Source organism: Danio rerio, chromosome 15, assembly GCF_049306965.1.
Source record: "Danio rerio strain Tuebingen ecotype United States chromosome 15, GRCz12tu, whole genome shotgun sequence".
Lineage (NCBI taxonomy): Eukaryota > Metazoa > Chordata > Actinopteri > Cypriniformes > Danionidae > Danio > Danio rerio.
Window position 1 is genome coordinate 5,209,405 of NC_133190.1, and position 19,028 is coordinate 5,228,432.

Here is a 19,028-nt window from a genome sequence, read left to right on the forward strand (position 1 = left end):
GTGACTGTGGGACACATGATTCATGTCTATGTCAGGGTTTCGACCATCAACTTCCAAATGAGCCGAAACATCCAAAGTTATTCATTCATACTAACAGAATAAATTATAAACTGTAGGGTTACAAAACTGTATCTAAACACGAATAACGGAAACAAGCTCCGCAGGAATAAAAGCGGAAGTTTGATGACGACAAGATTGGCGACTTTCAAATCAGTAATATTTACAATTGATACATTTGTAGTAATGGCCCAAAGAGTTTGATAATCGTCAACACCCGAGGGAATATGTTATTTGCAAAAAAGCATGTGAATTGTATTGTCTTTACTCCGTTGTATGAAGTCACATTTTATCTAATCAAAAGCGCGTCCCAGGCATTATAGCCCGCCCTCCCGCCGGTCGGTTGTTGCTAGAAGGGATACAGCTGCGGCCGTAAGTTAAATTATTTATATGTATTAAATTACCAATTAATTGTATTTTACTAACGTCTACCCGAACCCCAACCCCTACAGTAATGTAAAATTTGTAATTATTTATTTTATATATTATACTATCAATTAAATTGTATTTTATTAACATCTAACGTTACCCAAACCCTACAGTAATGTAAAAACATTAATTATAACGATAAGTATTTATATTATTTATAAAATTACCCATTGAATTGTATTTTATTAACGTGTACCTCCACCCAAATCCTCACGGCAATGTTAAAAGTGTACACAACTGTCACATAAAGTATCCGCAGCTGTATCCCATCTAGGACTTTACCCAGTCGCAAAGAGGGTTGTTACTAAATCAGATACGGTTGCGGCCGGAAGTTAATGAAATTTATTTATATTATTTATTAAATTTCCCGATCATTTTATTTTATTAACATCTACCCCTACATCCAACCGTCACAGTAACGTAAAAACAGTAGTTGAACCGAGTATTGTTTATGTTATTTATTAAATTACCCTATAAATGGTATTTTTTAACGTCTACTCCTACCCCAACTTTAAACCAAACCGTCACAGCACTGTAAAATATTAATTATTGTTATACAGTCCCACAAAAATTCAGCAATATCGATGTGCGTATCCGCAGCTGTATCCCAACTAGGACTTTACCCAGTCGCGAGAAGCCCAGTTTCAGGCCTGTTTCGATTGGAGGGGTTTTGGGTGACTTTAGCCAATCGCAGTCACCCAGGTCACAGCAAATGAACAGGAAGAAAAGATGGCGGCGAGGAACGGAAAGAATAGTATACTGGAAAAAGTAAGACGTTTCGTATTATTTCCCCTAATATTAGAGATACTTTTATAATCGTGCAACGGTGTTTAGAGCACACCACAGTTTATTACAATATCCATGTTTCATCTTTCTCAGATGTTACTCGGACGTGGATGTTGTTGCGACCCTCGTTTGCGTGTCAGGGGCCAACATGTAAACTTGTTTAAATGGGCCTTCGTGATCATTTCTGTGGGTTTTATATCACAACATTAATTAAGCATGTATCATTTTAATCTATCGGATGTATTTGGTGTATCTAGAGGCAGAGAAGTGCACATATTATTAGCATTGTGTTCTGCTCATCATCTTCAGTGTGATGTATGAACTGAACGGAAGCATATGGTGAACTAGGAAGATGTGTCAGTTGAGTCTTTTTATTTGTAGTTAATGAGTATTAAACGTGTTTTAAATTGATTTCCATGTCCTTTAAGCAAAATGCGCAGTGATATACATCGTGCCTGGTTTTTTTCTTTTATTTCCACATCCCTGGTGACGTTATTGAGGTACAGTTGATTTTATATTGGCACATTCGCACTTTCACCATTTTGATATACGTTCAGTAAAGTATTAAATAGTGAAATCTTGTTAGGAGTCAATACCTGTCAAAGTATAACAGTATTCACAGTCAGCTAAATAGTGCTGATGTTGTTTTGAAGTCAATTGAGGTAAAATTGATTTTACATTGGCATTTTCATTTAGAGACAACTTGTGACATGGTCCCTATTTTGTTTATGACAATTTGAATACTCGGGCTAAAATCATCTGTAAGTTTGACTTCAAAACAACATTAACACTATTTATTTGACTGTGAACAATGTTGTGCTTTTTTGTTCATAAGTAGTTTTATTGAACATGTTAGATATAAAACATACAGTACAAATAGCTTTTCACTTTTTCCTTTTTTTTACACAACAAACAAACAAAACCAGTCGCACCCATATTTATGTTCTATAAAAATATATGAATAATATTAAGATAAAATACAAATAAATAATAATATCAAATAAAACATATTTTACTCTCATAGGAAAGAAAAGGAAAAATAACAAAGAAAGTTTCTACTCTTCTAAAATGACTTAGGGGTCCATCTATTTTATGTAATCTAAGACAGGTTGCCAGATGAGAAAACGTATCAGTACAGTATCAGTACAGTATATCATATATTTTTTTTAAGGTCAGGTGGTGTAGGAGCTCCATAAGCCTTTGGAGGATATTCTTCCTTTCATTTCAGCAATATCAACCTTCTAGCTAAAAGCGTAGCAAGGGCTATCACATTTATCTTGCTTTTATTAAAACATAAGCACTGTGGTGTGATATAAAACATTGAAATTTGGCCTTTAATAGCTATTTAATGCATTTGAGAGAATATTTAAAAATTAGCTGCCAGAAATACTTTCATTTTGAAAAGCACAAAAGGACACAAAACTTCGCAGCTGGAGGTTTCTAAAGAAGTGAGAATTTGGAAATTGAAACTTAACTTGTACTTGTGGGAATGAAGCAAATTGTTCATCAATTAAATGTGCTTTTGACAGTCATTGGCTGCTAATATGATTCCACTAGGGCTGGTCGATAATTCAATATCGATAATTATCACAATATATAATTTTTCGATAAAACGGCAATGACTGTTTGATAATATTTGCGCTCTATGCGTAACGCTGCGCAGGCATTTTGCAGCCTGCCCTTCCGGATGCCACACGCAGTACAAGTTTACAGCCATACATTGTCAGTTGCACTTGGAGGAGTGAGAAAAAAAAGGTAAAAAAGGTCACAGTCATGGACTTAAAACGTCACTAGACATCAGTCAGGAGCTACTACTTTTTTGCAATCCAACACAGAGAAACGTGCACTGCAAACTGTGCAGACGACTCGTGTCATCAAAAGCAGGAAACACCACACACCTGTTTGATCATTTAAAACAGTACCACCCGTATGAAGATGCTAATGAAATTACAGACCCAAACAAGTGTTAGTAAACTAGCGCAACTACCCAGCAGAGTTTCATGTCAGCATTTCCTTACGAGAAAAAAAAAAAAAAAAACTCAAAGGCCGATGAAAGATATGACAGACAACACAATCTCAATGAACACTTGATGCTTGCTGTAAACTACAGGCTGCGTTTTTAAGGGCATTTGTTACGACATTGATTTTTGTTGTCAAGCTTATGTTTCCTTTTTAATATTAAGATATTTGTTTTGAAAAATCTGCAATATCACTATATCCTCATCGACGGTAAAATAAACTATATATTTAAAGGACATAATCACTGAGGAGAAATCAGATGCTTAAGACAATCTTTATGACAAATGCAGCAACAGTTGTTTAAGATGAGCACAAACTCAATATATATATATATATATATATATATATATATATATATATATATATATATATATATATATATATATATATATTGAAAATGTATATTTTTGCAACGAAATTCGTTTTGTATAATGTGTAATTTAATTCTGATGTATTTTGTTGGTTAGTTATCTACAGCATAAACAAGAAGAACGAATAACATCTGAGGTGAAGCAACAAGCCCGCTATATGATATGCTTTAGCGCCAAAACAATCCAATAAACTATTTTCATGGTTGCATTTTAATTCATTAACGATGCGCAGATTGAGCAGCATGAGCTGGACGGTCTTTACAGGCTATTCGCAGCACTTATAGTTTTCTTAGATTACTTCGGAAGAATAAAATTTGTCTTAAGGATGTGAGCTCAGAAGCCTGCTGTATGAATGGAGACGCTCCCCGCATGTCTTGTCGTGATGCACGATTCATAAAATGAGTCTGCATAGGCCCATTCGTGCCAGTCTGTCAGAAAAATTTGGTTAAAACATCCGCGGATATAACGGAGATCTGCGCACAACAGGGTTTTATGCGTTCCGCAATATTCTATGTCAAGAGGGTGACTCCATAAGTAAGGGAAACCGCACACACTTGATGATGTAATGCGTGGAAGCAAACTAAACCTTTAAAAGTCCATACTTAATCTATTGATTGTCATAATGCTTTAATCGATGATCAAATAATCGTTAGCATCCCTAAATAAAATATATTAAAGCATATTTCACCCTAAATTTTCCATAATCACCATTAAAAGGAGAGTTCATCCAAAACTGAGCATTCTGTCACCATTAACTCTGTTTACTTGTTCCAAACTTGTTTTTTTTTTTCCTCAAGTTTTTATCCAATAACTTGTAGGTAATGTCTTTGCTTGTTAAAAACTTGATCAGTAAATGCTAAGTTAAGATTGTTATTTTGCCTATTGTTTTATTTATATTGTCAGACAGCTAAAACATTTTACAAAATGTGTTAAATCAGCTGCACAAAGAGATTTGCATGCTGAAAATCCTATAAAATTGATAGATATAAAGATTTTACATTTATCGTGATAATTATCGACATCGTCAGATATGAAAAAAATTACCGTGATCATTTTTTTGCCTGTATCGCCCAGCTCTAATTTGAAGCTACAAACTCTCAAGTTCATGAAATATCAGTCCATCTGTATTATATCTCATTTTTTTCTGATTTCAGTGGAGGATTGATGAAAAGCCTGTGAAGATTGACAAATGGGACGGTGCGGCTGTGAAGAACTCTCTAGATGATGCAGCTAAGAAGGTGCGTGTCAATTCAATTACAATTTTCTAATTCTCTTAAAAAGAGATGTTCTCTACTTGAATAGTATTAAAATGTATTAATTCATAAAAATTGTGCATCATTATTACTCCAGTCTTCAGTATTGCATATGTATGTAGGCTTACTTGGTGAATATAACTCAGTGTTGATGTTTTTCTCATTCTCAAAATAAAAAGTGCCTCATGACTATGAATGGATCTTGTTTAGATTTATGCCCAGTCCGCACAAACACGAGTATTGTTAAAACCACAATTTTTTCTACATGGTTTGGTTGTTTTTCCAGACGAAAACACAGTGTCAGGTAAATGAAACCGCAACTTTCTGAAAACTTAGGGCAGGGTAAAGATTAGGGTTGGGTACGGAAACCCGGTGCCATTATAGCACTGGTATCTTTGTAACCGGTATGTACCTGACCAAATCAGCATATGAATTTCGATGCCACTGATGCTGCGACAAGGACGTTAAAAACATCAAGGGGTACATCAAAGACACACATAGGTTCGCGGTCAAACCATCTCTAGACATTTAATTCTAAACAACTTTGAGGAATACGGACAGGAGTTTGTTCTCTGAAAGCTTGCGACATCATCTGGGACTTTCAATGACTCGATACATGGACACCAATGCTCCGTGAACAGTGATTTTTGATTACCTTAAAGGACCACAGACACCTGCGTCACGAAATGCGGAGGTTTTTTCTTTCCATTCAACATACAGTATCAAATTCCATTAAAAGAGCATTTCCACCAGTCCTTACTTAATGCTCGCATCAAATACCCCAGTTTGTCATGGGGGCATGAATGAAAAGTTCCTGAATGAAAGTGAAACTGCAGTTAAAGTCGAAAAATTAAAAATGAAACGCCTGAAATTACACAAAACTATGGTGGAAACGTGGATAGCGTGGTGAAGCAATGACGTAAATTGATCTATTTACTATAACATGTAAGACGGGATCATGAAAGGAACATTCAAAAAGCAACTCATCTAAACACCTTGATCATATCATTGTCTTATTCAGATTAAGAAAAATCGTTAGATTACTGATAACCATGTAAACATAGTCACCAGCCCCAACACTAGATAAAAGGAGTTCAGTATTTTGATGACAGCCTTTCCACAGGTTAGTAGTAAGCTAATGTAATTTCATAATGCAAATCTTAAATTCATGCTAACCAACAAATGATCAAAGGAAATATATTAATGAAATTCAAATATATAAAATATGAATTGATGTTTACTTTAATTATATTGTTCTATTAATTTTTTTTTTTTTAAGATTTTGTCAAATAAAAGATTTTTCTAGAGTCATCCTCCATAATTTTGTGACCTAAAAGTATCAGTTCAGGCACTGGTACCGTTTTAAAAGTATCGATTCAGCACTGCTATTGAAATGACCCCAAATGATACCCAACCCTAGTACTGATTTTCCAAAACGCTGGGTACAGTGTGGTCATGTGGACTTTAAAACCGAAGTTTTAGCCTCATGACATCAGTGTGCGATCTGTTTTCTCTTTGATTGGCCAACACACCTGGGTTCACTTCAAACATGGAAGACGTGAGTGAGGCAAATTCTGCACATTTATGACTGATGAATTGCGTATTTTGCATTTCTATACCGCAGACTTCTGTCCTCACATTTGCATTCAATAGAGTGCAATTTAACTGGTGAATTTACAGGTGAATTGGGTAGGCTAAATTGTCCGTACTGTATGAGTGTGTGTGTGTATGTGTGGATGTTTCCCAGAGATGGGTTGCGGCTCGAAGGGCATCCGCTGCGTAAAAAGTTGCTGGATAAGTTGGCGGCTCATTCCGCTGTGGTACCCCAGATTAATAAAGGGACTAAGCCGACAAGAAAATGAATGAATGAGAGTGCAATTTACTTGCGAATTACACTTAATTCCCCGTTTGATGTAAACTCAGTATAAAAGTGTCATCATCGCCACCAGTTGATCAGTGCGCCCTTAACATGGTCATGTGGAGATTTTTTTAAAACTAAAGTGGGGAAAACACTTTTATAAAAGTGTTTATATAAGTACCTGTGTGCATATTGACATGGCCTTATTGATATTTACACAGGTTCCAATACTGCTTATTGATATTTTTTTTATATATATTTATACACGTACACACTCACTTTATAAGGTACATCTTGCTAGTACCAGGTTGGAGTCTGTTTTGCCCTCAGAATTGCCTTAATCCTTCAAGGAATAGATTCAACAAGGTACTGGAAATATTCCTCAGAGATTTTGGTCCATATTGACATGATAGCATCACGCAGTTGCTACAGATTTGTCGGCTGCACATCCATGATGCCAATCTCCCGCTCCACCACATCCCAAAGGTGCTCTATTGAATTGAGCTCTGGTGACTGTGGAGGCCACTTGAGAACAGTGAACTCATTGTCATGTTCAAGAAACTAGTCTGAGATGATTCACGCTTAATAACATGGCTTGTTATCCTGCTGGAACTAGCCATCAGAAGATGGAGACACTCTGGTCATAAAGGGATGGACATGGTCAGCAACAATACTCAGGCTGTGGAATTGACATGATGCTACTAATGGGCCCAAAGTGTGAAAAGAAAATATCCCCACACCATTACACCACTAGTCTGAACTATTGGTTGATACAAGGCAGAATGGATCCATGCTTTCATGTTGTTGATGCCAAATTCTGACTCTACCATTCGAATGTTGCAGGAGAAATCGAGACTCATCAGACCAGGCCACATTTTTCCAATCTTCTATTGTCTAATTTTGGTGAACCTGTGCGAATTATAGCCTCAGAAGCTTGTTCTTAGCTGACAGGAGTATCACCCGGTGTGGTCTTCTGCTGCTGTAGACCATCCGCCTCAAGGTTGGACGTGTTGTGTATTCAGAGATGCTCTTCTGCATACCTTGCTTGTAACGAGTGGTTATTTGCGTTACTGTTGCCTTTCTATCAACTGGACCAAGTCTGGCCATTCTCCTCTTACCTCTGGCATCAACAAGGCATTGGCGCCCCCAGAACTGCCACTCACTGGATATTTTCTCTTTTTCAGACCATTCTCTGTAAACCCTAGAGATGGTTGTGCCTGAAAATCCCAGTAGATCATCAGTTTCTGAAATACTCAGACAAACCCGTCTGGCACCAACAACCATGCCATGTTCAAAGTCCCTTAAATCACCTTTCTTCCCCATTCTGATTCTCGGTTTGAACTGCAGCAGATAGTCTTGACCATGTCTACATGCCTAAATGCAATGAGTTGCTGCCATGATTGCTTGATTAGTAATTTGAGTTAATGAGCAGTTGGACAGGTGTACTTAAAGTAAGTTTATGTTTATTTGTGTGTGTGTGTGTGTGTGTGTGTGTGTGTGTGTAATAAGTTATTTTAATACTGTTGAACTATACATCAGTTTACGAATACCTGTACGCAAACAGAACTAAGTGCATAAAGTATAAAGACATAAACAATAGTTCTGCACATTCTGGCAGTAAATGGTTTATTATATTGCTAATGTCGGCACCTTTGTTCACTATCACACACACTGCATACCCATACGTTTCCTTTTCAGACATCTCACCCACCAAAGACTTATTGAGGGAGGTTATTAGGTTATTTTATTATTTTGGACAGCAATATGTAGTTCAGCCACTAGGTGTCAATCCTACATACTGCACATACCATTGACTCCAATTACATACTGGTTCAGAAAAAGAAAAATCCGCACCCATCCTTACTCTTGACTTTCACAAAAATATTAAAGAGGAAAATGAGTTTAAGCTTTGAAAGTGAGAACCATTATTAATAAGGGAGTACCCATTAAGCATATCAAGTCTGATGAATTATGTGTGTGTCTGCTTTATTTCTATAGGTTCTGATTGAAAAATATGGCTACCTTGAGAGTTTCAACTTGGTGGATGGACGTCTGTTCATTTGCACAGTCTCCTGCCTTTTCGCCATTGTAGCTTTAATTTGGGATTACCTCCACCCGTTTCCTGAGTCCAAGCCTGTGCTGGCGTGCTGTGTGGTTTCATATCCTTACCTACGATTCATTCTCTCTCAACTGATATAACATGTGGCGTTATAATGTGATCATGAACACTGACTACAGTCACTCGTGGCTGGTGTTCTGTGAAGGAAAGTTTTGCATTGTGTACTATGGTTTAAAGCTAGTTGTGTCTCAGAACTAAAAGCAATTTGAATGAAATTTCCAATGATCAAAGACATTTCTTTATTAAAAGGTTATAAAGAAATCTTTTCAACGTTACATTCAGAGTTTTTGTTTATCCTGAATGTAACTTTAATAAGGGATTAAAACGGCAGCATTGTCATACAGCGCATCTGTAAAGTATTCATAGCGCTTCACTTGTTCCACATTTTTTATGCTACAGCCTTATTCCAAAATGGATTAAATTCATTTATTTCCTCAACATTCTACACACAATGCCCATTATGACAATGTGAATTCTTTTTTTTTTTTTTAATTGTTGCAAATTTATCAAAAATAAAACACCAGAAAAATCACATGTACATCAGTATTTACAGCCTTTGCCCAGTACTTTGTTGATGCACCATTGGCAGCAATTACAGCCTCAAGTCTATTTAGATATGATGCCACAAGCTTGGCACACCTGTCTTTGGGAATTTTTGCCCATTCCTCTTTGCAGTACCTCTCAAGCTCTATCAGGTTGGATGGAAGCAACGGTGTACAGCCATTTTTGGATCTCTCCAAAGATGTTCAATAGGATTTAGGTCTGTGCTCTGGCTGGGCCACTCAAGGACATTCACAGAGTTGTTGTGAAGCCACTACATTGATATTTTGGTGGTGCGCTTTAGGTCATTGTCCTGCTGGAAGATGAACCGTCACCCCAGTCTGAGGTCAAGAACACTCTGAAGCAGGTTTTCATTCAGGATGTCTCTGCTCATTGCTGCATTCATCTTTCCCTCTATCCTGACTAGTCTTCCAGTTCCTACTGCTGAAAAACATCCCCACAGCATGATGCTGCCACCACCATGCTTCACTGTAGAGATGGTATTAGCCTGGTGATGAGCGGTGCCTGGGTTTCTCCAAACATAACACCTTGCATTCACTCCAAAGAGTTAAATTTTAGCCTCATCATACCAGAGAATTTTGTTTCTTATGGTCTGAGAGTCCTTCAGATGCCTTTTTGCAAATTCCAGGCGTCGAGTTGCTTCTGTCTGGCCACTCTACCATACAGGCCTGATTGGTGGATTGCTGCACAGATGGTTGTTCTTCTGTAAGGTTCTTCTCTCTCCAAAGGAGAACAATGGAGCTCAGACAGAGTGACCATCAGGTTATTGATCACCTCCCTGACTAAGGCCCTTCTCCCCTGATCACTCAGCTTAGATGGCCGGGCAGCTCTAGGAAGAGTCCTGGTGGTTTCAAACATCTTCCACTCACGAATGATGGAGACCACTGTGCTCATTGGAACTTTCAGAGCAGCAGAAATTTTTCTGTAACCTTCCCCAGCCTTGTGCCTTGAGACAATCCTGTCTCTTAGGTCTACAGACAATTCCTTTGTCTTTATGCTTGGTTTGTGCTTTGACATGCACTGTCAACCCTGGGATTTTATATAGACAGGTGTAAGCCTTTTCAAATCATGTCCAATCAACTGAATTTACCACAAGTGACTCCAATTAAGCTGCTAAAACATCTCAAGAATGATCAGTGGAAACAGAATGTACCCGAGCTCAATTTAGAGCTTCACGTCATAGGCTCGTACATGCGGTTTTTCAGGTTTTTTATTTTTAATAAATTTGCACCAATATCAAAAAAATCTTTGTCATTATGAGGTATTGTGTGTAGAATTTTGAGGAGATAAATGAATTTAATCCATTTTGGAATAAGGCTGTAACAAAGAAATGTTGAAAAAGTGAAGCGCCATGAATACTTTCCGGATGCACTGTAGATTCCAACCATAAACAAAATAATATATATTTGGTTAAAATGTTAAATTGGAAAAATGTATTTGCACAGCCGAAAAAATAGGATAATGGGTTAATAGTCTTTTTTTTAAATCAATTTGTGACTCCAAGAGTTGGATTTAGATTGGATCGTGAAATCCTACAAAGATTGTCACCGCTAATTTGCGCTGCAGGTTTGAAGTGAAATGTAATCGAATGTAAATAGAGCACTGCTGCAGTTGTTGTCCTTAACAGATCAACACATACTTCATAATGATGGGGATTTTGACCCTGTACACTTCCTACAAAGAGAAGAACATCTTCCTCGTGGCCATGCAGAAGGACCCAGCAGGAATGGACCCAGATCACAATTGGTGTCTGTCCTCCAGCCTAAAAAGGTAAATAAGTTTTATAGTAGTGAGTTTTAATGATGGAAATTGTTATCAGTGGTGAGGAAACCATTCACTAAAGCCGCATCTGATGTGACAGACCATCTCACATCTTTACTGTTACTGTCATGTTAAAATCAACATGGATGGTTATTAAGCCTGACTTGTACTTCAGCTTGGAGTTCAATAGTTCTATCTTTGAAGGTGTTTGATCCACTTCAAATGTTGACTAAGTTGCTGTACATTTTACACTATCTGACAACAGTCTTGTTGACTATGCAAGTGTTAGGAACAATAAATAATAACTTGACTTCTAGTTGATGATTTGGTATCAGAAAAAAAATATTATATATATATATATATATATATATATATATATATATATATATATATATATATATATATATATATATATATATTTTTATACATGTATAAAAAAATTTATTTAATGCCTACAGTGTGAAGGAGAGAGAGAGAGAAAGGTGAGAGGTAAGATGGCGAATTGTGCACCAAGTGACCTGCAGTTCAGTTTGCGTACGGCAGGTTTCACGCTCAGAATCGCTCACGTTTGGATTTACTAACAATGAACTGAACGTGGGAATGTGCGCAGCTCCACGCCAGCTTTATGGCTGGCGTACGCACATTTTTTGTGTGTGTCTGTTTTATTTCCATTGGCGACTCCTAGAGGCAGTTGTGTTAAATTCCTCTCTACAAAGTGTCTGAGCCTTGCAATGGCAGCTGTATGAGACGGGTTCATCTAGCAGGTATATTAGGTTTCCATACCATACAGTTGACCAGCTATACATTAAAGCGCAATTTGCAGCGGTCGCCTGTTTTCCCAATGTAATCTGAGCTATCTACTGCACACACATTGCTATAAAGACACTATCTGAAGATACATCTTTGCATCTTTGCATACGTGAATCAGAAACATTTCCATTCAATAAATGTGCAAATAAAATATGATGCACAGACTTATTGATGATTCCTACTTGTCTTTCTCATGATAAATAGGCAAAATCTGATATGTAGCGGGGGAAAAAAAGAAGAAAGAGTTCATCAGACGCTGGATTCGAACCAAGTTCATGCTCGAACGTGTCAAAACATGTTGACATGCGTCTCACGAGCGCACCACTGAGACTGTAATGGGTGCTGCAACATTTTACACCTATAAACCACACTATTTCTTTTCTAATTCACTCAGTGCGATGTTCAGACCCAACTGTGTTAACCGCATCAGCTAAACTCTCCCACTCTATTTTTTTTTTGTTGTTAATTCCAGAGAACAAACTTGCAAATAACACCGCTTTTCTCCGGTCTACCTCCGAAAGCAGCACCTCCAATTCACATTCTGTTCAAAGTTTCTCTTTTTGCTTGCTTTTGCCGTTGCTTTTTCGTTGGGTTTTGTCATTAGCATAGTCATTAGCATATTCATACGGGGGAGGAGGCAGGGAGGGGTTTTGTGCTCGTGCATGTTGCGCTCAGTTTCACGTTCATTCAGATGTACAAAGAATATGCGTGAGATTCGGCATACGCAGTGTTTCATACATCTGAAATTTTTTCTGCGTACGCACATTTACAGCTTTGTGCATACGCAATGTTTTAGTATGATTTCCACGCAAGTCTTCGTACATGAGGCCCCAGAAGTCTTCATTCCTGCTGCTGCAACCCGGGACACGACCAGATTTCTTGCAGTCCAAAAATAAATTTTTGAATAAAGCGCAGGAGCGGTCGGTCACTCTGGTGTAGTTTAAAAGGGAGCGCAGCCTAACAATATCGCTCCCGAGTGAGTGAGCGAGGGAGCGAGCGAACACGCGCATCTGCTCTGCGTGGATGCTCTCTCTTTGTGTGTGTGTGTGTGTGTGTGTGTGTGTGAATGAGAGAGCGTGATATTGTGCGTCGCTTGGTTCTCTCTCTCTTTCCCTGCGTATGAGAGAGAGCGTCCTGCGCTGATCTCTAATACTAACAAGACAAACAGGTGACCGTGCACCTAAGGTTGCATATACGGTATTCAGTTTCTGAATGGTTTAGGCACAAGCCAACAGTTTGGTGATGCTGTCTGAGCCTTACATCATAATTGTTTTATTATGCACGGTAATACCGGATACTGAGGTAAAATAGGGAGGAGGTTTGACCGTTATCAAAATTCGGATACTGCCCAAGCCTAGTAAACACAAACCAAAACTTTTCATCTGGAGCTCCTTCACGGGACTCGACACTTGTAAACAGTTGCTCCAACGGACTCGCGCTGCTCTCGGTCCCGCCCACACTCGTCAGCTCTACCAAGGCGACCAATCACAGAGCTTGCACTACGCGTCGTTGTGACGCCATGGAAATGCTATGCGTCCACGCAAAGGCTGCGCCGTAACATACGCATGCGCTTGACTCAGAAGTATAAATCAGCCTTAAGGCTGCTTCCCCCGCTACCCGGCCCCAGAAAAGTGGTAGAAAATTAATAAATAAGTGTAATTTAGAGGCCTTTGCTTTCATATAAGCTACGTCTGATACCAAACGATCAACTAGAAGTCAAGTTATTTGTTGTTCCTAAAACTTGGATAGGCGTTAGTATTTAGTTGGTATTGAAAAAGTCTTGAATTTGACTTGTCAACCTCCTCCTTGAGCTGGTTTTAGGCCCACTCGGTCAACTTCAACTGACTGGCTTTGTCTCCATCAGGTTTGATGACCAGTACACATTAAGAATGTCCTTCACTGACGGGAAAACCAAGCAGTCGAGGGAAACCGAGTTTACAAAGTCAGTAAGCGTTTTCTTCGACGAGAACGGGACGCTGGTGATGGACCAATACGAAAAATACGTTTCCAAGCTTCACGACACTCTAGCCACAGAGAAGAAGACGAAGTAAACGGTTAGTGGAAATGACGGCACCAGCTTTCAGCGACCCAGCACACACAATTTAATGGTGGCTTTAGTGGACAAAACACTGATGTTTTTCAGGCTAGTTTGAGTTCAGCTCTCAACTGTAATAATATTGAAGTGTTTCGTTTAATTGCTTATGTTTCAAACAAACAAACAAAAAGGTCCAAATGTCTGTTTTGTTATCCATATTTTTTAAATGTAAGATCAGTTGATAAGGCAGACGTTTCTATGATATTCATCATTTAGTGTGTGCAGTATATTTTAGGTACATTTAAATAAATGAAATGGTATGTAATCAGATACAAATCCCAGAGTTTTATGGTGGAAATGTATATTTTCATCAAACAAAAGTCTCTTCTTTCTTGGAGGCGATCAATGTTTGTGTTTCCACATTTCACAATGCCTATTGAATAATGTGTCTGATTTACATCTGACTATCAGTATATGTACACATTTTGTCCCGAGAGCCTTAAGTCAGTTTTTCAATTTTTTTTCTTCCTGTTTTGAATTTTATCTGTTATTTAGGCTTTAAAAGACAGCAAAAAATAAAAAAATAAAAATGAGGGACTGAGTCTATCTTTTGAATGGAGTCAATCTAGGGCCATGTATACTTGCAAAATAAAACAGTTTTGCAAACAAAAAAAATTAAGTATTGAGCAAAAAATAAATAATTAATGCAAATTTCCAAACATCGCAATTCAAAAATTTACTTTAGAAAAAAAATAATAATTTTGCTTACAAAAAAATTAAAAACTGCTAAGGGAAAGTTAGGTTTTGAGAAATAAAAATAACATTTGCAAAAAAAATAAAAAACTGCAAATAAAAATTAAGCAGTCCAAAAAAATAAAAAGTAAAAAAAAAAAATTATTTGCAATAAAAAAAAGAGCTTGATTAGTTGGTTCAAGTGTGTTTAATTGAGGTCGAAACTAAAATATGCATGACACCGGCCCTCCTAGATATCACATTTATGGCAAAAATATAAAGTCATTTTCCTGGTCTTTGAAATAACTCAACATAAATAAAGGAGGCTGAGAAAAACATTCTTTTTCGATGCAAATTTAAGACGGTACTTCGCGTTTTTTGCATCTGGACTCTTCAATTATATATATATATATATATATATATATATATATATATATATATATATATATATATATATATATATATATATATATATATATATATATTTGCAAAACATTTTTTATAGCATTGCCTTTATCCAGCAATTCCCTGACCTACTAGGCTGTAAGACCACCTTGCTGATGCTGTGTCTCAGGGTGATGATGTCGTTTAAAATGGAGGCTAGTCTGAGCCTGCCTTAAACATCCCTTGACTCCACCCCCTTCCCAAATCAGGGCCACAAAGTGAAAGTGGAAAACAGCATGGCAAAATCACGGTTGACTATAAAGCAAATCAAAATGAGCATTGCAATTGACGGAACGGGTTTTGTAAAGGCAATGCTATATATATATGTTTTGCAAATAAATGTAGTTGTTTTTTTTATTGCAAATGTTGTTGTTTTTTTTTTTTTTTTTGGTTTGTTTGCAAGTTTCATTTTTATTTCTCAAACGTTTCCCTTTGCAGTTAGCAAAATACATTTTTAAATGGCTATTTCTGTAGATTTGCATTTATTTATTTAGTTTTTGCTCAATACTTAATTTTTTGTTTGCAAAACTTTCTTTTATTTTGTAAGTGTATATGGCCCTTGATTGACTCCATACTTTTGTATCATCCCTTTGCCGCTTTCATACTTTTGTGTTTGTCCATGTAAGCTTGAACCAGGGATAATCGTTTTATGTTCCCACCATTTTGATCTGTTCTCACACTCAGGAGCAACTGGACCTGAATTTTCTTAGTTTTCTAATGTTTGTGTTCCGTCAACAGATGTTTTCAAGTAGATTATCTGTAATTTATTTTGAAGAGTTTAAAACCATGCATCTGGTTTTCAGTTTGTTGCTTCGCATTGTGAAAATATCAAGCCTGCATAAATTTGAGCAGTCTCTGTCTAATGATGTTCAGCTTTAGCTACCCATATTGTATGTGCCTGTTATTCTCAAACTAAAAAAAGTGGCATAATAAAGTGATAAGGCATTTTTACTTTTGTGTTCACTTTTCTTTGTTTCTTTGTCAAAAAGAAACTTGCTTTTGCAATTTTACCACAGTTCGACTGCTTATCTTATAGGGGTAAGGGTGTCACGATTTCGATTTTAAATTGAAATCGATCTAAATTTATGCTCAATTTCGATTATCGAATCAAAAAATAGCCTGCTTGTTGAAGTGCTTGTTAAACTGCAGACGCAGGAGACCCATCGACAGAGCTTAAACCCTTTCCTCTTTCAATGAAGTCGCCAGTGTGGAAGTATTTTGGATTTCCAGTGAGTTATGTTGACAACGTTCGTATTGTCGACAAAAAAACACAGTTTGCAAGCTCTGCTATGTACGTATTAGGGTTGGGCCGATAGACGATGGGTGCATCGCGATCCTCCGCCCCGCTCTCGTTGCAAATCCGCTCGTGAAAAGTACACACTTAGACCCTGTTTACACTAATATGTCTGTTTTTAAATGCCATATTAAAACGACAACGATCCACATCCACAGTGGCGTGTAGCATTTCTGAGCAGCCCTCCTTCCTCACTACTGCTGAAAATGCACATCACGTGACCACACACACTCATTCACACACAGACGCAGAGGATCAGTAGACTGCTTCAGTCTTTCACTCACTTGTACTTAGTCATTTTAGCGAACACCTCAGATACTGTTGGCTGGTTCCTGTTAGTTGTGCTCCTTTTTTATCGACGCCATTATAACGACACAGATCACAGTCCCGCAGAAAAAGTGATTGACAGGTGGTAATATGTGTGTAACTTACCTTTATTTATTTACTGTATGATTTGTTTATGGGTAAAACAAAGACCATGCAGGTCAGGTAGTTTAAATGGTAGGCTACAAATAATTAATTAATTATTAATTAATTAATTATTCATAATCGAAAATCGAATCGAACTGTGACTTTAGAATCAAAAATGTAATAGAATCGAGGATTTGGAGGATCATGACACCCTTATATAGTGGTGAAAAAATATCGATTTGCTGACATTTCGTGATTTTTTTGGCCATGATACATTATCGATGCCCTGGCGACGAGTAACGATATTTATCTAAATGCACATAATATCTGAATTAATCAGTCTTATACATTATAAATGCTCTGGGGAGTCTATCCTCACCTCTCTGAGCATTTTGGCGAGCGTTTCTCAAACAACAACATAACTCGCGGCTGACCTATCATAGTACGATGCATCGTTTGGGAAAAGAACGATGTAGTGACGAGTGTTTCCCAAAACCCGTAGTTTCTGTCGCAGATCCATCGTTTGACCCACCTTAGTTATAACGTAAAACGCCCATAATGATGCTCTAAACTTGGTGGAGTAACAACTTCTTTAGAGAAAAACCACGTTTTTGTTTCTTTGTGCAAATTATATTGTTTTACAGGCACACATAAAAATCACAGCTCGCAGCACTCCAGTATAGACCTTTTTCTTAGAATGCAAAATTACCCATTATGCTTTGCGTGTATGCGCAAGGAGAATGCTAACCGTACGATCACACCGAAAGCGGCGAGAGCGTCCAAGGTCGCTCTGGCCGCCCTGGCGATAACGCTGTCTGCCTTCAGCTCCGGCGGCTAGAGCGTCAAAACTCGCTACATTGATCTCGTATTTAAAGGAGCCGTTGCAGCATATCAGTTACATACCTGCATAAGACATGTTTCTAAAGTGAAAATGTTGCGCACTTCTTATCAAATTCATACAACAATGGAAGATCAAGTTGCATGTGGTGTGGCTTTGCTCTATTTATCGAAGATGTGTCTATATGTCTGAAATATCCTGAAGCAGCAGTACTGTCACATCGCGTGAGATTCCCGCTTTTTTAAGATAAATTTGTATAACATCAATGAACATCAGTAAGTCGCCAGTAACTTATTTAATGTATGTTCCTGTTGGAAAACATTGTAAATAATTGGAAATCCGGCGACCGCAATCATCAAACCCTTTGGAACAACTGTGGTCGGAACCAAAGTTCACAGGTCTGTGTTCTCTGAAGTCCTATCAAGCGGTGGACGTCTTCATTCTGATTGCTTGCCGTCGAACCGCGTCATAGCTCATTACCATAAAGTTGACTTCATTTCAACTCTCATCGACGCTCACGCCGGCGAAGACGCGCCGCGCTGCTCCTCGCCGCTTATCGCCGACTATCGCCGCCGGCTCTCATTGAAAATGAATGACTTCCGGCTACTTTGACGATTTCGCCGCTTTCTGTGTGAACGTACGGTAAGAATTTCTGGTCGGCAGCTGATCCGTATAAACAGTCACATTTAAGCAGCTTTGAAATGATATTTTTCATCTATTTTACCTGCTTTTTTCATCTTTGAACCAATACTGTTGTCGATCAGCGCCTTCCTCCTCGACTGATCAATCAAAAAAAAGTGATCTAATAGGGTGGAAAACAGCTGCTGTGAGGCTTTTTCTCCTTGTTATCAGATGACATCTTCTGCCGTTTCTCTTTTTTTCAAATATGTAACCAACTCAAACAAATGTAGTTAACCAAAATGTTTGATACACACACGTAGGCTGTACTGTCCCACTGACACACTGATGTAATAACTGACAAAGTTCAAATAAAGTGACTTTTTAAAATGACAGAAAGACACACCTTGGTAAATACAACCCACTAAATGAAACCTAAACGGCTTGCGATTTGAATGAACAGCAAATCAGCCAGCAGAATATCAGTAACAGACTTTTATTGGTCATTTTTGCAAATTGCATGACTTTCATACCTGTTAAGTTTCATGCCAGTAATCTGGTTTACTCTATGATGCAGTGAAGTATTGCGTGTGTGTATTAAAGAGCCGCTGAGCTAACAGCTGACAAACCGG

General features: G+C 37.8%; 2 protein-coding genes across 2 annotated transcripts in view; one reads left to right on the plus strand and one right to left on the minus strand.

Moving 5' to 3' along the window:
- The window catches only part of brwd1 (bromodomain and WD repeat domain containing 1), a 1,114,832-nt gene that overhangs the window by 168,077 nt on the left and 927,727 nt on the right, over positions 1-19,028 (minus strand). The gene's annotated exons all lie outside the window — the stretch shown is intronic.
- On the plus strand, positions 1,177-16,186 carry spcs2 (signal peptidase complex subunit 2). Its single transcript, NM_001013469.2, is given in 5 exon segments — positions 1,177-1,254; positions 4,817-4,900; positions 8,772-8,932; positions 11,089-11,223; positions 13,889-16,186. Coding segments are annotated over 5 exon segments (606 nt in total). The 5' UTR covers positions 1,177-1,215; the 3' UTR covers positions 14,076-16,186.